The sequence below is a fragment of the Gymnoscopelus braueri genome, assembly GCF_963280865.1.
Source record: "Gymnoscopelus braueri genome assembly, chromosome: 7".
Classification (NCBI taxonomy): domain Eukaryota; kingdom Metazoa; phylum Chordata; class Actinopteri; order Myctophiformes; family Myctophidae; genus Gymnoscopelus; species Gymnoscopelus braueri.
Genome location: NC_137608.1, coordinates 24,872,005 through 24,897,256, shown reverse-complemented (window position 1 = coordinate 24,897,256; position 25,252 = coordinate 24,872,005). Strand labels below are relative to the sequence as shown.

Below are 25,252 nucleotides of genomic sequence, written 5' to 3'. Positions count from 1 at the left end.
AGAACAAATAGCATTAGCTGACTGTAGTAGTAATGGCAAGCAATTTAGAAGCATAGACATGATGGCTTAATTTTCCATGATACACGGAGATGGTACGCTCTTATCTATCCATCCTAAAGCTGAAGTAGCAATGCGGTCAGCAGCATAAGCAGACCCATTACTAACCTCAAGGTAGCAGCAGTTGAAGTAGTGTAGTTGTAATGTTTACAGTCATGATAGCAGCTGACTGATTAAAAGTAGCATTAGCTGAAGCTGTAGTGGCAATGCAGTTTAGCAGAATTTGCTGACTCATGACTGCAGCAGTTGACATTGCATAGATGACATGATTAGCAGTAGCCTGAGTAAATGTATGTTAGCAGCCATTTTAATAGCTTTAGCATGAGCTGTAATGATAGCAACAGTTTTAGTAGCATTAGCTGTAATTATTAGCAGTTATGTTAGCAGCAGTTTGAGTAGAGGTAGCATTAGCTGTAAATATTGCAGACGGGAGTTAGCATTAGCTGTAGCAGCAGTAGCAAGAGCAGTCAGCATTATTAGCTGAATCATTATAGCATTCGTGATAGCCGCACAAGCTGTTGAAAGCAGGGCTGGAAATGAAGCATTGGACCTGGAAGGAGTGTGGCCAGCTTGTTGGATTAGGCTGTAGCAGTGATTGATGAGAACAGCCCTAATCATGGAAAGAGTGAGGTAAAAACTTCATCACAAAACATCAGATCTGAACTTACCTAACCCTGAAAAAAGTTACTGAGAGGAAAAAGGTTGATGAGCTGCCGCTTGCAAGCTCTGAGTGTGTATGCCGCAGAGCACGGAGAGAGCGCAATTTGTTTGCAAGCTCTGTGAGTAAAAAACACAGAGAGCGCACGCTTTGCTTGTTGCATGCTGGAGAGGGAATGACAAGTGTCAGAGGCAGTGATATTTAAAGGCGGAGTCCAGCTGCCTGATTGGCTGACTGCAGATTGGCTAGAAGTGCACACACTTAGCTGTGAATGACAACTCAGAGATTTTCTTTATTCACCTGTTTCCTAGGCTGTGTGTTTTCCACTTCCTGTTGGATTTCATTGGATATCATTAGTCATCTGACCAGTTTCATTGGATTTCATTGGATCAAATCGACAGGAAGTGGAAAACACACAGGAAGTGGAAAGCCTAGGAAACAGGTGAATTGAATTTACGCTTAGAGCTACATATGGTGACTATATGGTAACCTTACACTGAAAAGAAACACCATGCTTGCGCCACATGTGCATGACATCTGTGTAAACATTGTACATCTAATGGAGGCGTTTGAGGAACTAGTGCACGTTCCTTTTTACACTTTCCAAGCCCCATAATAATGATGATAGTGGTGATGATAATGATGATGAAAAGGGAGGAGAGGAGATGAAAGGAAGAGGAAAAAGAGGGGGAAAATGGAGTCGAAGTAAGCACAGACCATCAACTGGAGCTGTCGGATCAGATACTGTACAGCTGCAATGCTTTCAGTCAGGTCTCAGCATCTCCTCCAGAGGCCCCAAAGGTCACCCCCCACCACCACGTCCTCCCAACCCACACCCCTAGCAACTGCTTGTTATGCTGAACCATCAGTCAAGCTGTGATGCACATTTTATTTGACTGTATCTTTCATCTTAACAGAGATGTAACATAGCAGGGGCATTGACAGGCCCTTGGAAGCTCAACAGGGAGCTTATTTGGTCTCCGATCAGATCTAAAGCTCAAGCTCTGAGTGTTGGTTCAAACACTGGTGATGCTGTACAGCCTACATTGTACTGTATGTGGTGGACTTGAAAAGTAATCTGTTCCTCTGAGGCCTCATTTTCAGTATTGTTCAGTATGATGTTTTGACTTCATCCCATGTTTTGTTGGAACTGCACACAAAAGAACTGCCCCATTTGTATTCATAAGAATTGCTCTTATAACTCACTGTTGGGTTTGTTATTCAAAGCAAAAGTTGTCACAGTGGAATGTTTTCTCATTCGTAAACATGATACCAGCACATCATCATTACTATGATCTTGTTTCGTTTCCACCACCTGTATTTTGACGATGTGCATGATACAAGGCCATTAAAAAAAAAGCACAGTGCTGCAGAAAGAAAATCCTACCTAACTAGACACAGGTGAACTCAAAGTGCAACTAGAAAAAGTGCTCATTGGAGCACAGGTTTCCGCCAGGTCAGGTAGGTTATTGTGGGCCAGCAATGTTTGAAATGCGCCAATCAGGATCAAATATGAAAGTCAGACAGATCCGTCTTGATCACATGACTGAAAAAACGGCCTCTTGGTGGCGCTATAATAGGACAATTTGAAAAGGGTGTCATGTCTTCCTCGGCCTAGTGGGAATGTGCGTGTAAAGCTCTGGTAATTTTTCTGTTTTAAACGGACGGCAATCGGATGCTGCATTTTTGATTTGAGGCATTTTGTTCAATGTGTACCGATTTTGGACAAAATCTGTAGTAGTAATATCAAGAAATGTGTCTTGCAAAAATCGGCCTTTTGGACCTACCTTTTGGTACTTTAAGTATATATTGATGCCAATACTGTTGTAGGCTACTTTAATCAAGTAAATGTTGAATACAGGACTTTTACTTTTACTTAAAGAGTATTTCTACATAAAAATGTGAGTAGGCCTACTTCTTCCACCACTGCACACAGCAATCAACCTTGCTGAAAATCAATGTTTCCTTTCCTTTAAATGAGAATTAGACTCTATGGACTATAAATGATCTCTTGAGAGTTTAAGCTCAGTTATGGTCAAAACGTCAAGAGGGATTGGATGTAATATTTAACCCCAAAGTCCCTTGTGGTCCTGTAGCTGCAAATTATGATATCCATTATGTAAACGGTACATAATATTCTCCTTGGAGTCAGGAGTTTCCCTCATCCAGAGAGGCACAAGCAACGTAGCCTGGTAAACCCTCCCTCCGGAAATCTCATTTCTATTTGATTCCTGGAGTGAGTCTGGCCTGATCCGCCTTTCTGCAATATTGGCTGTGTACGCCAAACGGACGAGTCTATCAGCGTCGTCGCTCATTGTTCTGTGATTGACAGCTTACGTTGGCCAATCAGGTGGCGAGTTCGAGTGAGCCCAAAACACGAACGGCAGCCATCTTTTTCTTGTCCGCTATATTCTCCGCTATTTTTTTACTTCAAAAAGCTCTCTAACTTCTATTTTGAGGCACGGAATGTACTTATAAGATATCGTTTGGATAGAATTTAGTTGTTTAACTTCATATATGTGGTCAATTAATCATGACAAAGCCTATTTAAAAATAAAAATTTAGAGAACCGGTAGGGGCGGGCAGTGACACCCATGTATCCGAATAAGGCAACCCATTTTGGGCATGGCTGTCTCAAAAGTCCCGTTGCGTCACATTAAGACTGGTGAACTGCTGATTGGCTGAAGGGGAAAAATTATCATTGGCTGAAGGGGTTGTCAGTCAACGGTATTACTCCCGCCCAACTCCAGCACAGCCAATATTGCAGAAAGGCGGATCAGGCCAGACTCACTCCTGAAATCAAATAGAAATGAGATTTCCGGAGGGAGGGTTTACCAGGCTACAAGCAACGAGCACGCTGGCAGAATGTTGGTTGTACATGAAAGGGACATACACCACAACCCGGTATACCTCCCCCAGTGCTTCATATATCATTCAAACTCCCGGGTGACCAATTTAACTGAAACCAGAAGAATATCTGTTAACAGGACGATAGCGCTCCACCGTTGGCAGCCGCTAATCAAAGATACATTAGATGGAATGTTTGATCTGCCAAGTGCATGCGTTTTGTCAGCAATGTAGCAGATATCCTGTGTCAGCGAAGACTATAAGTCTTATAGTCTTTGCTGACACAGGACATCTGTTACATTGCTGACAAAAAGTAACAAATCTTGTAGTATAAGAGATTATTGATCTTGAGGAGATTCAGTGTCATTCTTACAGGGAGGTTTGTGGTGGGATTCAGTCATATAGGCTATAAGCTTAGCCGCTACACTCACCTGCAGTATTATCCTGTCTTGGAAAAAATCTTAAAGACGGGGTGCCGTGATTTTCAGTGATTTCCCCCCCCTAAAACATAATCATCAGGTATTATGGTTATACTAGGAGGAAGATTTTTTTCAAAAAAGTGTACAGAAATTGTTGAAATTATGTTTTTATGTGGACATGCCTCCAGTTCATTAAGTATACCTGGTTCTCACCTTAGCACCTCCTCCACCACCTTTGCACCACCCACCTGTCCTAGTCCCTCCTCCTCCTCATGCCCACACCTGTTGTGTTATGATAATGAGGGGGAGGGTATGTTTTTACTATGTCACTAAAGCGCTGTTTCTCTATTGGCACGTTTGACCCTCAAGGTTTCAGCCTCCAGGTAGAAACTCAAAATAGTCAGAGAAGACATAAAACACCATAAAAACACCACCAGGGGGCTTAATGAAGTTCTATCAACCTCAGACACATGAAAAACAGAAAAAGTGCAAAACCATGGCACCACCTCTTTAAAGGAGGCAAGCTCTCACCACACGTTTTATGCGAAGAGGGCTCCTCCTAGCCTGGTTCCAGACAAATCTGCCATTGCAAAAAAAAGAAACGCAGTGATATTACATATTATTCTGGCCATGCCAGGCTAGGCTCCTCCAGCCTTCTTAACTCGACATACTACTAGTTTTATGCAGGCCGACAGCCATTTTTCCAGTGTTGGCTCTCTGCACACAGAATGGATTGGGAAATGTCTGATTTTCACGTCCTCCTGACCGATGGAATTCGAGCAGCATCTTCTCTCATAGGAACACTCTTATTTGTGGCGCCAAAGCCCACAAAAACACCTACTTACTCAACTCTGCCATGGAGGGAGGGGAGGGATGTCACTACCCCTGTCACTCCCCAAGGTCACTGCCCCTGTCCCTAAGGGCTTCAGCCATAACACAAAATAAATGATAAAATAAAATGAATAAATAATACTATTACTATATACTATTCATTCTGTGGAGCACCCCTTATAGTTTGAACCAAAAGTGTGTTTCACCAGATCCATGTTCACATTTCTACCAGAATGGCCCTTAACATGTACATAACATACATAGTCTGTAATATGAGTGAATGGCTGGAGCAGGTCATCAATCTATCTGTGAGAAGGGTAACAGCATCTCCTCCTCCCCACCTGCCTGATAAATGGCCTCGCCACGATTCTCCCCATGCTCTTCTTTTTATGTCGTCTGTCTTTGATGTCATCAGATAATTGCTCCTTTTAGAACTCGGAAAGGGGCACTCATAGGATAGAAGAGTTTCTATTGTGACAATCTTCAGTTCAGTAAACAACCGCTCGTTGTCTCCAATAAGAGGAAAACGCTTTTCAATGGAGATACAGCACATAGGGAGAAAGTGGGATATATATGGATATATATCTCACACACACACACACACACGTAGGCCTGCTCCCCACACTGCGAGGAGAAAGCAGATGGAGAGATAGAGCGATAGAGAGCAGTGAGCTGATTGACACTGTCGAAACTCTTGAAACATTTATGTGAACAGCTCTGAGAGAGAACTTCGCAGGACATTTTTTGCCAAGAACTTTATTGAGAGAGATTGAGAAAGGTACACTCACCCAACATGAACATACTTTAAAATTTGTATTTAGAGTATTTCTCACATTAATAATGAGTGTTGCGCATGGCACACATGCATGCGCAGAGCAGGAAGGTGTCAATGCCTAATTCATACAGGTAGATGATTTTATTCACTCTAATCTACCTTGTTTCGAAATGTTTTTTCTAGCTTAATCACCTCGTTATAATCACGCTCTGTGTGCATGTAGGCTATTCATAACAACTGCTGCTTCTTTTTATGGCTCTTTTGTGACCACAAGAGCTAAGTAAACCGTGCCATGCCATGCCATGTAACGTATTTCACAGGTTATGGATTGGTTTCCGTGTGCTATGGTGGTTTCAGATAAGGATCTCAGAACTAATTTGGACCCTGCTCAGGAGGCTAACCCTGAGTTATAGGAACCTAGAACTCAGAACTTATACTTTATACTAATTCAAGAATTGCGAAACTAGCAGATCCACAAGCTCACTCCGTGTCCCATCGTGACAAGCTGTCCGCTTGTAGATCTGCTTTTTTTGCCCGCTAGATTTTAATGTCAGTTATTTGTGCTTTTATGGGTATTGAACATGACACTTATTCACTTATAACACTAGCTTCTACACAGCTGCAACCTTAAAAAAAAGACTTTGTCTGCTTCACCTAAACGTTTTAAGGGTCTTAAATTCACATAAAAACACTGATTTAGTATAGTCTCCTCCAAGCTTCAATAGGCATGACGCCACTGGCTGGGAGCCAACAGCCCACTGGAAGACAAACACAAAATTATTGAACAAATGTGAAAGTTGTCTGTTAAGTTCTGTCAATGCACAATGTGTTCAAATTGATCAAATGCTGTTTCCCCTCACATTTACATAATAACATGCACAGAGCAAGCGATTCTTGTCAGAATACAAGATTGTACATTATCTGGAAAACAAGTTGGGAACCATTTCCCTTTCTACATTATTACGGTAAATCACTCTCTGCTATCACACTCTGTCAGAAATATGTTGCACATCCGCACGCAGATATGTTGCACATCAGGCACACAAGCATGCACATGCACATGCACGAGCACACACACACACACACACACACACACACACACACACACACACACACACACACACACACACACACACACACACACACACACACACACACACACACACACACACACACACACACACACACACACACCCATCCATCCATCCATCCATCCATCCATCCATCAGCAAATTTACCACCTATAAATGTTCTGCCAAGTGCCAACTTCATGTCTCTCGTTGTATATGCCAAGACATCATGAGCACCACTTAAGTGTGACCTCGTAGATACTTCTGTGTCTAGGGCGCTAGGTGGGGCCCTGCACTGCATATCAATAAGACAGGAGAGGAGAGGATTGCAGGGACTGCAGGAAAGGAGGTGTAGGATGGAAGAAGGAAGAAAAGAAAAGAAAAGACAAAAAAAAAAAAGAAAAGAAAAGAAAAGAAAAGAAAAGAAAAGAAAAGAAAAAAAGAGAGAAATGGCAGGAAGTGAGAGGAGAGTAAAAGGTGAAAATGGAGGTGAAAGGAAGTGAAAAGATAGTTGGTCATTATAGGATTTGAGAGGAGAGAGAGGAGAGGAGAGGAGAGGAGAGGAGAGGAGAGGAGAGATTTCCCTGCTTGATTATGCAAATTAGTAGCACCATGGGATTATGTGTCTGGTACCACAACTGTTAAACTAGCTGCCCTCCGGCTTTAGGTGACAAGAGGAACAAAATGTGTAATTTTCTACACATTATCATCAACGCAATGTGTCCAAATGTTTACAACTAGAGTCTCCCCATCCGCTGCGCGGGGCTTTGTGTTTGTTGGTCCCTCCGTGTCCCTCTCTCTGTGTTTATGGCTCTTTTAAGGGAGGCGGATCGTGGGGTTCCGTTCCTTTCAAAGTGGGGTTGTGAATACTGGCTCATTTATGGCTCAGGTGTATATTATAGATACGTAAAAATAGAGATAAATATGTATGTATTCATATGTCATAATAGTATGTATGTTTGTATTGTAGATATAATTTATATATGACTGTAAGTATGTGTTATTATGTACTATAATACAGCATATGACATTATAAGATAGATAGATGTTATAAGGTAGAATATTATGATATATAACATTTTATTGCAATAATTATTTTAATACGACTTGTAAGCGACTTTGAGCGAGGAGGAATGGAGGCAAATGGAGGAAAATTCACAGACCGGATTGCTTATTTCTCGCGCGCAACCTGGCAACGTTGATTCTCCGTAGCGTTGTTGATAATGTTGTCTTTGGGATGTACATGGCACGTGAATGACGGACATATTACCGTGAGTGTGGTGTGATAGAGACATGACCAAAGTGAAAGCAACGGTGCGGGTTGAAGCGAAGTGGTCGCGTGTGTTGTTGTTGTTGTGGGGAGATTTGGGCTGCGTCGTGTTGGCTCGCTGTGTTTTGGTTCGGTTTCGCTCGGCGGTGGTCGGTGCTCACGCTAAAGGGAACAAAATGGTGTACCCGTAATGTTGTCCGTTTGTGCTGGTCGCAATTAATTATGCTCCGAGGAGGCAAATGTGTGGTGAGCAATGAAAAGTAGCCTACGCCACCCGTAAATTAATCGTGCCCGTTGTGGCTTGTGTTGTGGCTTGTGTTGTGGCTTGTGTTGTGGCTTGTGTTGTGGCTTGTGTTGTTAGTGACATGTGATATGTTTAGTGCGAAAGAATGAGACGGGTTGAATGATGACGGAAGACGGGTTGAACGATGACGGAAGACGGGACTTATCTCTAATGTATTATAGGATAAACACATTTAGTAACGTATCACCAGATTTTGTATCATAATGTGGCACAATATTTGAGCTGTCCCTAATGGCATATGTGTAAAAGAGAACGTGGGGATGGGAGAGGAGAAGCTTGGGGAGAGAAGAGTTGAAGGGATGATGTGAGAGATGAGGAGACTAGAGGACAGAAGAACTGAAAGAGAAGTGAGAGAAGAGGACTGAGGAGAAGTGAGGGGAGAGGAGAGGAAGGGTGAGGATAAGTGGGAGGAGCGGAGACTTAGGAGAGCACACAAATGGAACTAGAAGAAGTGCTCCTCAGAGCACAGGTCTCTGCCAGGTTAAGGTTATTGTGGGCCAGCAATGTTCAGAGTTCAGTTATTATAGAGGTGAGTGGAATTTGTAGAAGTTGAGGGATTAATGTTGATGAAGTTATTGCCAATCAGGATGAAATATGAAAAATATGAAAAACTTTAGATGCCAATCCTAGCCAATCAGGATGGAATATAAAACAGATCACATGATTATAGAAATAATGTGTACCGATTTGTGTGATGTTCGGACAAAATCTGTAGGAGTAAAAAATCGTCCTGCTGGTGGCGCATGAGACAATAAGCCATAGAAAACCTCAAAATAGAAGAAAGAAGATTAAAATAGATGATAGGGGATGGAGACCTAAAGAAGAAAAAAACTTTGAGGTAGAAATTAAAAGACGAGCAGCTGGCTGTGCATTTTTGCTGTGAGTGTGCACCTGCATGCATGCATGTGCTGTGCATGTGTTCTCTTTTGTATTTGTGTTTCATGAATATGCGTGTGAGAGCACGTTTTTTAATATGGAGTAACAAGAGATTAGAATGGGTTACACATCCTATGTGCCTTTTCAGAGGCACACATCTTCTCTGCTTTATTCAGATAAGTGTGTCTTTCTCCCAAGAGGATGCTATGCTGTCTCATGGAGTCAGCACAGAGCATTGTATGCGTCTGTGATCACCCTGCTCTGGTCCTCAAAGCTTAGAGTGGGTTCTTGAGTTCCAGCTCTCTTTTTGTATTCAACATTCATTGCGAATACATGTTCTGGATTACAGAAAGATGGCTAGAAAGAGAGAGAGTACACATTATTTATTACCTTTCTATCTTTATCCTTTAATTCCTATACAGCTCACTTCCTCTCTCTGTCTTTCTACCTCTCCATATGAGCAAATCACTCTCTCACGCTCCTTTTTTCATCATGCTGGTTTGTCATTTTTGGAGAAGACACAGATTTCTCAAGCTAGATTAACTGCTCACGCAAGGCAACAAATAAACGCAATATCTTGTGCGTCGTTCATATGCGGCACCTATATAGTCCCAGTGAGCATGGTGTAATGTTTCATATTATGTTAAACAGAGTGCTATGCCTGAAAGTCTTCTTCGTGCTTTCTGCATGTTCAATCTTGTCTTACAAGGCCAGAAGACCCTAAGGTCTTGTTTGAGGCCCCTTAGGAATGCCTCCCCGGAACGATCATTCACCAGAAGAACCAATCTTGGAGTGATCAAAAGTAAACGTGTCTGTGTTCAGCGGAGAATACATTTATGGCACGATGACAAGACTGCACATAAACTGCATGGAATACCGATGAATGATTGCTTTTAACATAAATATTAATAGAACATACTGTACAGTCATACTTTTTCAGAAGTATAGCAGAAATATTGGCTAAACATTACTGTATACAGTAATAGTGTGTCTGATGATACTACTTACTGTATGATAAAGATGATGGTAATTAATGTTGCTTACCCAATGTGTATTTGTCCCTGCAATAGTATGGTATAACTTACATCCATTTTACCAGAGACATTTAGTAGTGGTATGTTCCATGCAGATAAGACGAAGGGACTTATCTTGCCTTATGCCTAAACTCTTTTGCCATCTTTTACTATTTTGAAAAACATTTTAAAATAGTGAAAATAGCCGATCTACATCGACACGTTGTGAGCTCGTAAATCGTCTATTTGAATGATTTTAAAATGTTACGGGGTAAGGCGGCGTGCAAGATAGGCCCTTTAAGTGTTCAATCAATGTGCAATATTAAGCGTAATTCCCCCTTGGCCATGGCCCATGGGCGATATTAGGCTTATGAGCTGGCAGAAGCTACTCCGTTACATTCACCACCCTTTGACCTGGGGCAGTGCTACTCCATTACATTCACCAACGCTGCAATAGGTAAACAGATTATCATGCTGAGTGATTCGCTTCGATTTAAGCTGTAGCCAGTAGGCTACGGTGCTTTACATCACCAGTGTAACAGATTGATGCATGAAATGTGGAAGGGGGCGATTAACAATTAAATTGATGGCATGGACTCGATTGAGCGTAAGGAACACACACATTCACCCACACACCGGTAAGACTGCCAACAGCATAAGGGCACAGTTATGCGTCCTGTTCACTTCCATTCTATGGGAGCGAAGCGTTGGATTTTCTCATTGCAGCACGTTCAACGCACATAGTTCAGCGTAGGTGAACTTTAACTGGGCATCAACCAATAGGAAAGAAGCACTTATTGACCCCATTTGGCATGCTTTTCACAATATATGGTTTAACCCCCCAAAAATGTATACAAATGGGGTTTCAATGGAGTCTGGTAGTACTGGGCAATGGGGCATGCTATATAACTAATATAACTACTAATAATCTAGGAAAATGTTCCGGAAAGGCGCCATTTTCAAGATGCCGTCCAAGATGGCTGCCGGGAGTAAATAGCTATATGTCTCAATACTATTCAGCCTAGAAATGTGGTTTTGGTGTCTAATTCTAGGGTTTAGGGCTCAAGGAATGCAACTGAATCAGTGAAATTACCACCAAAGTTAACAGGGTTGAGGGACACCTTCAGCCACAGACTCATGGCCCCTCGGAACACAACCCTTACCAATTCCATTCTCAATCGGGCAGAATTTCAGGCCAGGCAAGCCTGCGCATTAATTTGCCCATCATGGGGGGGGGGGGGGGGTATAATAAAAAGCCGGGAAGATGAGTAATGGAGCTGATGGAGATGATTCATGCACACTCTTCTCCCATCCAGCTACTTTGACTTGAATTGGCCAGAATCCATTTGGATGGTTAGATTATTGCCGTTCGGAAACCAAGAGATAGGGAATTAAGAGACAATGCCAGATGTCAAGGGCAGATTTAGGTAGTAGAGAGCAACATGGAAGCATGCGTCAGAGGGAGAAAATACATTCTGGAAATATTTTGCTGTGTCCATTGCTTTTGGTACACTGGCATTTTAAGTGACAGGGGACCACAGAGGGCGGGATTACCAAAACAGCAGTTTAGGACAGCCAGTTGTCGAGCCCACTGTGCAATAGAGATTGAGGTTCTGAGATTATGTTATGTAACCAGAAGGCCAGGCTTTCAGCGAGATTCATGAAGAGCATGTAACAGGTACTGCATTGAATAGCCCTTGTTATGGTACATACAGTACATAAAGTGATGTTATGGTATTTAATGTTGTGGTGTGGAAGTTTATATAATATATACAGATAGATATGTATATAAACTCTACCTCTTCCTCTCCCCACTACGATTCTACCATGTACAGTTTCAGATAGCACATTGACAGTGCACATCAGTATAACCATTGCACAAATAGATGGCAATAAAGTTAATCTAGGAGCACATTTCATGCTGCCCCATACAGACTAGAGAATGATGCAATTTTTATACATTGGCTCCATTTTCTAAGTGGTGCGGCCAGAGTACGAGACCTCAGGCTGCTATGGCTGGCTATGTTTATCTAATTGGCTTCTATGTGAGGTTTAGTGTGTGGATGATGAAGAGTCAGGAGCCTCTTATCCATTAGATCACCAGAGCTGAAGCTGGGCTGTGACAGAGACTAATAGGCCAGACTAAAGCCTGATTTATACTTAGTTGTGTGCCTGTGTCACGCACTAAAATAACAGATCTACAGGCTCACAACGCCTTGTGACACGGCTCCCTATGAGCTTGTAGATCGGCAGTTTTCAATGTGTGACACATCACGCAGCCAAGTATAAATCATACATGAGGCCGGGCCATGGGGGCACTGCTGCTGTCTACTAACATTAGTTATTAACTGTGCACACACATGGATGGTCAGACATGTATAAATGCATCTGCATCTACACACACGCACGCCCCAGCCCCGGTATATGTGTATATAAAAGCAATTTTCTGTAAGACACATAGACTCACCCTCTTCAACAAAAGCCCCAAGGCCTAATGTCTGTCCTTGAGCCTTGACCATCCTTTAAATTCTCACTTCGCAACCCTTTTCACTCTGAGGATGTCTCCCACCGGCATATCAGAAACTGTGGATTGTCACTCTGTATAAGGGATTCTCTATTATGCTCAAGAAATGAAGTCAGTAAATTTTCACATGGTATCACAGATAGACGGTCTTCACTCAGGCATATGCCCCCACCGGTCGGTCGGTCTCTCTCTCTCTGTACAAGGTTTTAAGCAGTGGTGGAAAGTAACTAAGTGCATTTACTAAAGTACTGTAGTTTTTGTAAAATGTTGAGGTATTTTTACTCTACTGGAGTATTTCCAGTTTTCAGTCATTTTACTTCTACTCAACTACATCTCAAAGGCAAATATTGGACTTTTACTCCACTACAATTATTTGAAAACTTTAGTTAGTACTAGCTACTTTGTATATTTGAATTATTATTACAAAACATACGTTAACCACTTCAGCCCTAATTTAAACATTGGCTATTTGAAAATAGCAGATCTACAAGCTTACAACGCGACACGTTGTGAGCTTGTAGATCTGCTATTTTCAAAAGATTTGAATTTGGTACTTTAAGTACATTTTGATACCAATACTTTTGTAGAACAGAGTATTTCTACGTTGCAGTATTGATACTTTTACTTAAGTACAAAATGTGAGTACTTTTTACACCACCGGTTTTAAGGTCATTAAGATCCAAGTTTAAAACTTTGTTGACTAACCCAAAGACACACAGGCACGCACACACACACATCCCAAAAGACACAGGCACCCATACAGTATGAATAACACATAGCAGCACCTCTCCGAATCATACAGGCAACTGTATATATTTGCACTGAAAAATGCAAAGCCCCCACCCCAGGAGTACCGCCTGTTTCAATTGTGCGTCATGAGGTCACACTGTTTGATATTCCAAACATACATCTGTCTGCATAGATACAGTAGTTTATCTCAACAAAAGTTTGGGACTGTGGCACTTTTACTTAAAACAAGAACAACAAAACAAAACACTAAGAAATCCTGACTGATGTTGTGAGACCCAGTCTCTTGAATCTGCATACAAATAACACAGCTTTATATATGCCATATGGACTTAGCCTGGTAAACACCTCCCTCCGGAAATCTCATTTGGTTTACCAGGCTATTATGGACTGCCATACAAGTCCAATTTATTTAAGCTATTGAGCTTTTGGGTTTTTTTTTTTTTTTTACCTTTATTGGGTAGTTACAGTGTAGGGAAACACGGAGAGAGAGTAGGAGAATGACATGCAACAAATAGTCTTGCATATGCGGCAAATGGTCCGGCCAGCTGGGCATTGAACAAGGGAATAAAGGCATTAGAGCCCATATGGTACGCACCTAGCCTCTTGGCTATATTACATGCATATGACAAGTAATTCCCATTAACTTCTACAGAGAGCAGATGTGTGCTATACAATGCTTGAATGTCACATGACTGCCAACTTTCCACTGAACATGTAATATTCAAAATGGTTTTGGCATTCAAATGCAATTTGGTAACATTGGAGACGTGCATACTATTTTTTCAATGAATGAATGATCTTTAGTTTGTTGTTACAAATTGTTACAAATGGCTCAGTTTGTAACAAAATGAAGAAGCTCACACAAACGTAGAATGATCAAATTATTTTACTAACACCAAGATGCAAACGGTAAGACTTTATATTAAAGGGGTATTTCACTTTCAAAAAAAATTTGGGTCATTTTATCGTCTACTCAGGCTCTTGTGAGCCCCCCAGACCGTTTTTAAGTTGCTTGATTTAGTATTTAGATATTTGATAATCATTTTATCAGACACGCCCCCTTCCTATACAAACCCATTATAACTTCAAACTCCATTTTTAACCTGTTAGATTCATCAAAAACACCCGTCCTTGTTTCTGCTGACTCACCCTGCCCTCCTAATACGTGAGGGGGCCGTGTTTTTTCGATTACTTTTTTCATTTATTTTATTTTATTTTTTTATTGTATTTTTTTTTTCATTTTCCAAAGAAAATATTAAAAATAAATGAAAAAAGTAATCGAAAAAACACGGCCCCCTCGCGTATTAGGAGGGCAGGGTGAGTCACCAGAACCAAGGACGGGTGTTTTTGATGAATCTAACATGTTAAAAATGGAGTTTGAAGTTATAATGGGTTTGTATAGGAAGGGGGCGTGTCTGATAAAATGAATATCAAATATCTAAATACTGAATCAAGCAACTTAAAAACGGTCTGGGGGGCTCACAAAAGCCTGAGTAGACGTTAAAATGACCAAAAGTTTTTTTGAAAGTGAAATACCCCTTTAAGGTTGGGTCTATAATGCGTCATAACTACATTTATAATGCATTATAATGCACCTATAAGGAATTATACCACTTATTATAAATAATAAGTTATAATAAGGTTTATGAAGTATTACAACTTGCTGGTCATAATGCATTATTAACTCAGTGGAACAGCACATTATAACTACCAGGTAACACTTCACTTAAAGGTCGGTTCTATGATGCATTATAATCACATTTATAACACTCATTATAAATGTTTATAATTATGCATAACAACTTAAAACAAAGACACTATAACTAACTAGGTTAAGGTAGTTATAATGTGTTGTTCCACTGATCTTATAATGCATTATGACCAGCACTTATAATACGTTATAAACTGTGTTATAAGTTGTCATACATGATTATAAACATTTATAACAAGTGTTATAATGCCTTTATTTTTTTTATTTTTTTAATGCTAATTACAATGCATTATATATGCGATTATAATGCATTATAGACCCGACCTTTAAGTACAGTTTTACCGTATGGAGTGTGTGTGTGCAAAGCATAGTTTTAACCAACAAAAAAACAAAAGGGTGTAGCGCCCGCAGTGAGCTGCATGAGAGAGTGTGAAAGCCCGGCCCAGCAGCCTCTTATATAGAGGGCAATCCATCCAGGTGGGGCAGATCTCCACTGATGACATTCTCCGAACCCCAATCACTGGAAGACAGACACCAGATTAGTTACCATAACAACCACCAGGTTAGTAACCCTGACAACCCCAGGGTCGTCACAATCAGTGCGAAGATGTTTGCCACAATCACTATGCTGCTGCCATGCATTTAAGATGGATATTTTTTAAATGAGCAGCAGTGAATGGTGCCTTTTTTTATTTGGGATTGGAGAACGTGCAAAAGGATATTTTGGATTTCAGGAACTGATGTTAAGCATTTCCAGCTGTGAATAAATGTTTTAAGCTTCTCCCTGTGCGTGGCGGATTAAGCAATCTTATAGAGCATGTATGTCCTTACATACACATTCATATCCAGCTGTTACACAGACTCTGCATTTGGGAGTCACCCAGTATGACCAAAGCCTTTCATTGCTGGCTGAGTGAATTGTGCATGTGCATATTTGTGTGGATGAGGCATGTGGGCTTCTAAACAATATTTCTATTGCTTGAGTGTATGAGTGAAAGGCAGTATGAGGCAGAGAGAGAAACAGAAAAAGGCTACAAGAGCCGGAGAGAGAAGAGAGAAAAAGACCCCAAACATGCACACACTGAGGGGCGGACAGGGGGGACAGGGGGGACAGAGAGTGTGTGTGTGTGTGTGTGTGTGTGTGTGTGTGTGTGTGTGTGTGTGTGTGTGTGTGTGTGTGTGTGTGTCTGTGTGTGTGTGTGTGTGTGTGTGTGTGTGTGTGTGTGTGTGTGTGTGTGTGTGTGTGTGTGTGTGTGTGTGAGAGAGAGAGAGAGAGAGAACCCTGTTGGAAGCGTTTTATTTTATTTTATGTGCTAGTTATCCTTCCATCCTCTTACCCCCCATTCCATTCCCTTGCTCTCTTCTGCGCTCCACCACTTTCCCTTTCATCTCTTCACTCTCCACCTCTCTCTTCCTCTCTTCTCGTCTCCCCCACTATACCCTCCTACAGCTCCTCATATTGCTCCCTCTCACCATCCCCCATCCCCAACTAAAACCATCCTCCTTCCTAAAACCCGAGGTACTGGGTGCCAACTGCCAATCAAAGCATCTTTCATTTCCTCTTCCCATGATGTTGCACGCACGCACGCACGCACGCACGCACGCACGCACGCACGCACGCACGCACGCAGGCAGGCAGGCAGGCAGGCAGGCAGACGCACGCACGCACGCACGCACGCACGCACGCACGCACGCACGCACGCACGCGCGCGCGCGCACACACACACACACACACACACACACACACACACACACACACACACACACACACACACACACACACACACACACACACACACACACACACACACACACACACACTCTCTCTCTCTCTCTCTCTCTCTCTCTCTCTCTCTCTCTCATTCTTGCTCAGGACTTAGATGTGTCGGAAATTAAAGTGTGTGTTTGACTTCTATGCACCACTGATGGTGGTTTTCAGTGCGGTCATCAACATGGGGAAAGAATACAGAAAAAGCAAACCCCAAAATTATTGAAGACATTCCAAATAATAAGTCAATTCACAATTCACCTTAGGCAACAAACAGTCGACAAAATACAACAAAATACAAGAATAAAATACTTTTATTCAGGCATGCCTGAGGAAAGTCTACACGACCGAAACATTGCTCCCATATTAAATACCTTCTCTTGAACATGCAAGTGGCAGTGTGCGGGTAAATCTTTTATTGTTGACTATCAATAGAAAACATGCATTCATTGATAAGTAATTATGTATTATAAGTTAAGCTACCGAGCAGCACATCAGCTCCACTTTTACCAGCTGCAACATTAAAGTGATGAACGCAGTAATGAATTGCTAATTACTAATATGATCGTGAAATGGCCAATTCTGCATGACAAGTACGTAGATGTTTAGATTAGATTAGATGTCTTTATTATCCACAAGGGAAACTTGTTTTGCTCAGGCCAATACATACATTCAAACAAGACAATACATAAATATACACCACAATTAAAACAATTAAATACACGCAAAGTACTTCAATTCTATAAAAGATCAAATTCTAAATTTAAAAGAGACTTTAAAAGAAAGCAATGTCCTCTCCACACTTGTGGAGCACCCAGCATATGTTTGTATATGATTTCATGTGTGCGTGCATGTATGTAAGTCCATGGTTAGCGATTAGCACAGAGTCCAGCTCATCCAGGTGCCTGTGTGTGTGTGTGTGTGTGTGTGTGTGTGTGTGTGTGTGTGTGTGTGTGTGTGTGTGTGTGTGTGCATGAGGGGGGCATTAGCAAGCAAGTCCAGTTCGACCAGGTGAGGTGGATCAGGTATTAGGGGGTTTGTGTTTATTTAGGAGCCTAATGGCAGAGGGGATGAAACTGGCACTGCCCTTTGCCTTCCTAAATAGAGAGGCACCATATCTCCTACCGAGGGCAGGACCTGAAAGCAGGTGCTGAGGTTATGAGTTGGGTCTCTCGCGATCTTTCCTGCTTTCTTCACTGTCCTCTGGTCATAGAGATGCTGAAGGGCAGAGCACTGCACCCCAAGGTGGTTACCCTCCGCAGCTTAGCCTTGTTGGTCTGTGAGAGCCCCCCGTACCAAGCCAGGAAAGAGAAGGTAAGGAAGATTTCTATATGGCAGATGTAAAAGCTGCGAAGGATGGGAGGGGCAACATCTGCTGGCACTTTGCGAAGATGGCCTGTGTGTTGTCATTAAAGGTCAACCCACTGTCAATAGTGGTCCCAAGGTATTTGCAACTGCTAACCCGCTCCACTACCTCACCACCAAGTGTCAGCTGGAGACCCGGAATCGGGTCAAGGTCATCCTTCCTCCAGGGGCTTATGAGGAGCTCCTTTGTCTTTGTCGTTTGGTACTGTAATGTACATTTTGATGCCAATAGTACTACCAACTACCCTATTGTGCTAATCCAGCAGGGGAATGAATTCCTCCTCTCCTCTCCTCTCCTCTCCTCTCCTCTCCTCTCCTCTCCTCTCCTCTCCTCTCCTCTCCTCTCCTCTCCTCTCCTCTCCTCTCCCTCTCCCTCTCCCTCTCCCTCTCCTCTCTCACTGTTAAGGTAAAAGAAACACTCCTGTGTCAATATGACACAACTACTGTACATACTGTACTTCAAGGATCGCAGAGGGCCTGGGATCAATACAGCACAACATTCACAACCTTTACAATCATATGAGTATCTAAGCTGACCTGGTACCTGTGAGTAATCCCAGAGCCTTTAGACTGAAATACAATGAACATTCAGGGCATCGGGCTGACAAACAAACTCAACTGATCTAGCTATGTCAGGGGCTAGTGCTCCCTAAACCAATGGTTCTCAAACTTAAAAAATTCTCCCCTGTCTCTGACAGCATACAAATGGAACCAAATGGACCTGTCAGGGTCCATTTGGTCCATTTGGTTCCATTCGTATACTGTCAGAGTTACAGACTTGTAAGGGTCAATTTAGACCCCCCTAAAGGAACCCAGAAAGTCTCTGGAATCCACTTTGAGAAACGCTGCCCTAAACCCTGTGTGAACTTACTGCACTGGCAGATCAACTTCTCGAGATCTCTGCCTATTGATAGTCCAGCTATGCGAGACTAAGAACACCTATAACTATTCAATCCAAAAACGAGTGGCATCTGTGTTGTATTCTAAATTGGCAGCTCATGTACTCATCAGATAGGACAGTTCAATGTGTGTCCTAGCCCACGTTAATTTTCATTTTGTTAATTTAGGATGTAATGGATGCTTAATGTGCATACAACACTTTTGTTACTTTTCACTTATGACACAGCCCTGCAAGCACATTATCTTTTATGGTGTAGAATATTGTGATTTTTGTAATCACACCTATTTTATGCCTTTGGAGAATTAGCTTCAAAGCGTACCTTTGAATGTCACAGAAATTCTCATCAACTTGTCATGTCATCGAGCATGCTGTTCTATCTTAACTCCACCAGTTTGATTTTATTTGATTTTATTAAGGATCCCCATTAGCTGGTGCCATAGCACTTCATTCATCTTCCCTAGTGATCTTTTATTTTATTTTATTAAGAATCCCCATTAACTGGTGCCATAGCACTTCATTCATCTTCCCTTGTGTAGTGATCTTTTATTCCTCCCTCCCTCCTCATTTGTTTTCATCTTTATGAAGGCAATTACCCTGTTTGTTCTCTTATCAGCGTACTGTACCTCCTATGTGAGTCTGATTCCAGCGTTGCTAATTGCATGAACCCTGTGGTGATTTAGTTCTAGCTGGCTCTCTGCTGCCAAATTTGGTCATATAGGCCAGTGGTTCCCAAACTGGGGGTCCCCAAATGATTTTGGGGGGTCCCCAGGTGATTAGCTTAATGTGCAATATTGTTTTCTCACTCAACAGTAAACAAACCAACTTACAGTATAAGTGTATACACAGGGTATCTTCACATTCTAATGTGACAATTTCATGACTTTTAAATACCTCTAATAGTCAAAAGTAACCAACAAACTATGCTTTTAAAAATGGTCAAACCTTGGCCAAATTGTCAAATATTACCTAAGAAAGAGGCAAGAATTATGAATATAGCCGATCTACAAGCTCACAACGCCTCGCAGTGCGAGGTATTATGAGCTTGTAGATCGGCTATTTTCACAATATTTATGGAACCGAGTCAAACTAAATGTAACTCCTCAACTCCAATTCCGAGCTTGTCAGGGTGGGGGGTCCCCAGTTCAAATATGATTATTTTAGGGTGTCACATCCTGAAAAGTGTGATAACCCTTGATATAGGCTATACAATACAGTGGGCCCATAAGATGAACACCCCCCAAAAATGTAAGGGATATTTCTTTCTTTCTTGCTTGCTTGCTTTCTCTGTTTATCACTATTTCAGTATCTTGCTGTCATTTTGATCACAGACAAAAAGTACTGAGGGACAAACTGGGGGGCCTGGTAAGCTAATATCATAAGTGCAATGCAATTCAGTGCCTCTATTTAAAAAATATATATCATCTCCTTTTGCTCTCAGATTGAGTTGGTACTGCAAAAGATGGATAACAGTGGGGTGGTTCAATACCCATTTATAGAGCTCAAATTCACCATGCACTGATAACCTAATCACTCTCAGTTGTCATCAATATGGCCTGTCAAAGCAAATTGATATACAGCTCATTTTTTATTGGCTCAAGGTCACTTGAGATTGGAGGTGTATGAGATACATTAGATTTACTGGTTTAGATCTAGACCTGTCTAGACCAGGACACACATCTCATGTGTCACCGTTCCCCATGGGCTGGACCTTGCTCAGTGTGTTTTTATAAAGGACGGCAGGCTGTTTATCAATTATTTAGTTCCATTGCTTTTATTGTTTCAGTGCTACAAAGCTCATGATGTAGGACGGAAACACAGCTCTGGTCGTCTGATGGAATACATGGATTCAGCACACTGTATGACACGTCTTGCATGGTAACACAATGATGGTTGCCTACAGGCTATAGAGCTACAACATTGAATAAACAGGAGGTTGCACAGTAAAAAAAAATGTCATGTCTTGTGTCTTGTCTCTTGTAATCATCAGTAGCCGAGGAGGCCAGGTTTTTTTTTTTTTTTAACAGACTTCATTAGTCAATTACTCGCAGCAAGGAGATTGTCCCTGAAAGTATAAGTCTGCATGTTCTTCTTTTTTTTTGCATTTCACACAATCAGTAAAATGTAACATTTCAGGCTGTCCTTTAAATCAATTGTTCAAAGGAAGTCAACACAAACACAAATGGCAGGATTTTGCCAGGTCAAGGTCTAGAACAGTGGTTCTCAAACTTTTAAATTTCAAGGTCTCCCCTTGACTCTGACAGTACAAATGGAACCAAATGGTCCCCAAGGGGTCCATTTGGTTCCATTTGTGCACTGTCAGAGTCAAGGGTCTTGTAAGGGTCCATTTAGACCCCCCCTAAGATACCCAGAGAGTCCCTGGAATCCACTTTGAGAACCACGCTGGTCTAGAATTTGCATTTGATGATCTTCTTGAAAGCATTTTGAAAGTCTTTGTTGAAGTAAGCATAAATGATGGGGTTGAGGAGGGAGTTGGAGTAGCCCAGCCAGTTTATAACGGCGCCCAGCCACTCGGGCATGTAGCAGCTCTCTGCACAGAAAGGCAGCACCAGCGCCACCATGAAGAACGGCAGCCAGCAGACGATGAACGTCCCCATGATGATCCCCAGAGTCTTGACCGTTTTACGCACCCTGGCGATCGCTATTTTCCTCTTCGCCTCCAGATTCTTGTCGCCCGTGTTGTCGTGCCCTTGCGAGGAGGACTGCGGCGTGTTGGGCAGAGGCAGATGAGTCTTTGAGTTGTTTGCGACTTCGACGATTTCCAACGACTCGCCCTCCTCGCCGTGCTTCACCGCGCCGTTTACGCACGCCGGGGAGCCGGGTTTGGGTTCTACGCTGCGCTTCCAGCCTTTCGCCGCGGTTTCTCCGTTGGGTTTCTTGTGAAACGCCACCGGGGACAAAGTTAAGCACTTGTCCGGCACTTTTGCTTTCTCGGCGGGTTTCTTCACTGTCTTTCGAATTCGGAACCGAGCAGCCTTGAATATCCTCCCGTACAAGACCAGCATGAGAATAAGGGGGATGTAGAAAGCCCCGAAAGTGGAATAGATCGTGTAGCCCGGGTCCGGACTGATGGTGCAGGCGTCCGGGTTTGCCCTGTCCTCGGCGCTCCTCCAGCCTAACATAGGCGGAATGGAGATGGAGAAACCGATCAACCAAGTCACGCTGATCAGAAGCGCAGCTCGCCTCGGCGTTCGCTTGTTGACATAGTCAATGGGGTCCGTGATGGCCCAGAACCTGTCCAGGGCGATCGCGCACAGATGCAGGATGGACGACGTGCAACACAACACGTCCAGGGAGATGAATATGTCGCAGACCACCTGCCCCAGGGTCCATTTGTTCAGAACCTGATAGAGGGCCGCCATGGGCAGCACCAGCACCGACACCATGAGGTCCGTCACGGCCAGAGAGCCGATCAGGTAGTTGGCCACGTTCTGGAGCGATCTCTCCAGGGCGATCGCGGCCACGACGCACGCGTTCCCAAACGTGGAGCAGAGGATCAGCGCCCCCAAGAACAACGAGGTGATGATCTGGTAGCTCAGGTCCGGCTGAGACGAGTGAGAGCCACCGGACGCCGCTGTGGTGCCGTTGTCGACCCCGTCCCAGTCCGCAGCAACGACGTCGGGAAACCTGGTGGTCGCGTTGCTGTCATTGGTGCTTGTTGTTGTGAAATCCATAGTGCACCCCTCACGGCGCGCTTAGAGCGCACTTTAGGGAACCAAGCAACAGGGGGGGGAGCGCCGGTACCAGTCAGTCCCTCACGCCGGTACTGTTGCGCTTACTGTCAGGGTCCATCGGAGTCTCCGACTCGGTGCCGTCGCTCTTGGGACGCATGACGCAGACGTGTTTATATGTGTGTGTGTGTGTGTGTGTGTGTGTGTGTGTGTGTGTGGGGAGGGGGGCTGTGACTGTCTGGTGTAGCCTGTTGAATGTTGGCTCTCACTGATACACTGCGAATCATCTGAGCCTGATGGTGACGCCGTGCATTCATTTATACCAGGAGCTCTGGATCCTACGTCAGTCCGTGAGGATGTCGCTCTGGAGTTTTGTTCCTGTGCACTCCTGTCCTTCGCTGCAGACAGACAACCGATGGGGAGGCGATGAGAGCTCTCCTCTCCTTTTTACCTTCTTTTGCATGTCTCCAGACTTTTAGGTTATTTTTTCTTTCTTTCTTTTTTATTTTTAGATTTTGTGGATTATTTTTTTATTTTTTTTAAATTGGTTTAAGTGATTAATTTAAAAAAATCATTTTGAATGTTTAAGTTAAACTCCATATGGGTAACCGGAGTTCCTTTAGGGCTCAATACTAGCGTATTTTCTGTTTTCTGTTATTGTGGGGAAAGCTTTCGCTGAAAATAGCAGATCAACAAGCTCACAATGTTGTGAGCTTGTGATATGTTATTTTCAGCGAAAGCTTTCCCCACAATACCGATGCTGGGGTTTAAGTGGTTAATGAATAGTTGTGTGTCCAAATACAAATAACATTGCTTAATAATAAACATTCAGACACTGGACAGATTTTAATACTAGACTTCGTTGGGAAAATATTTTTTGAAGATAAGTGTATTTCACTTAAGCTGCTTTTAATTTAAAACAACGTTGAACAGGAATCGGGACATATTAATTCATAATTAAATACGAGTTGAGACACACTTATCAAAGGACACAACAAGTCATTTGGGGGAAAGAAGCAACATGTAGAAACAGTAAGTGGATTCAGTACCAAGGACAGCGCCACGCTCCAGTTCAGAGCGGAAGCTTGTTGCCATCTGCTGGACATGGCAGGTACTGCATGGACTCCTGGAATATGAACAATCTGATTTAAGTCATTCCGTTTAATGACTATAGAGATAGACACCTCAGACACTCAGTCACTGGCTGTAACATAGACACTGCTCTTGTTTCCTCATATAATAAGCTGCTGTGAAGAAGCTCAGTGCACTTCATCACAATAAGGCATATTGCATTTGGCATCTATAGGATCTGCAATATGACGCACGTCATACACGTTGAAGAAAAAGGAAATGATGAATGACACTAACACCATTTTTGTTCCACTGCAATAGATACTTTTATATTAGTGGCGGAGCTAGTTTAGACATGGTTAACTTTTAAATGAGCCACACTGAGCCTGCACATAAGTGGCAATTGTTGGCAGCTCTTCAGACAGTGATACTTTGGGGGAAATAATCTTTCTTTACCACTTTTATTTGTTTAAACCTGGATAAGGATTTCATGAAACAATAATATAATTTAGTTTGTGTGATTTTCTCAACTATTTTGGGGACCTACTGTATATACTACTGAGTTTCTTTCTGTGACTTGATATACCTCTTTAATAAATAAAATACTCAATAAACACTGATCAAGTCCTTGGTTCACATAAATGGATTTGATAGAATATATGGAAAGCTGTCTTCCCTAATAGAACTATTGAGAAACACGGTTGTGAAATGTCTCCCTTCTTTACAAATGATCACAGTCAAATGTATCTCAATAAAGGCACGTCTGAAGCCTGTCCTGGATGGGACTCTCCAGACGTAAAAACAGATGATGATGATGATGAAAGTATATATTAAAATAAAATAATAGCATACATAATACTAGCACCTGCAACTATGGAATGAGTAGCCTACATTAGAGAATAATAAAGTAAGTTATGGACAAGAGTTGCTTATAGCAATATAAGAATTGTTGAATATATACAAATAAATGGATGATGGAACAATTGTTATGCAAATGCATTAAGTCATACATTCACCTAAAACGTTAACTGTCTCAGAAGAGCAGACATCTGAACATCAGCAGGTTCCTGGGTTTATCCTGGCTCCTTCTAGCAGTGATTAAATGTCTGTCAACAGCGCACGCGCGCGCGCACACACACACACACACACACACACACACACACACACACACACACACACACACACCCTAAATGCTGCATGTGCAAGGCTGCCTTGCCTTGCAGAAATGAAGCTATCTTGCAGATTATGGAAGATGTTGGATTAAGGCACTTGGAAGCCTCAACAATTTTGTTTATCTACGACTTCTGTCAATTATAACTTAGTGGCAAAAGATATTCTTGCTCCTTAAGTCCA

General features: G+C 42.4%; 1 protein-coding gene across 1 annotated transcript; it reads right to left on the bottom strand.

Moving 5' to 3' along the window:
* Window positions 1-21,544: 21,544 nt before the first annotated feature.
* htr1aa (5-hydroxytryptamine (serotonin) receptor 1A a) lies at window positions 21,545-22,831 on the bottom strand (the record flags this gene model as incomplete). The annotated part of the gene is made up of 1 exon (XM_080432460.1): window positions 21,545-22,831. The coding sequence occupies one exon, from the start codon at window positions 22,829-22,831 to the stop codon at window positions 21,545-21,547; it is 1,287 nt and encodes a 428-aa protein (XP_080288586.1).
* Between the last annotated feature and the right edge of the window lie 2,421 nt (window positions 22,832-25,252).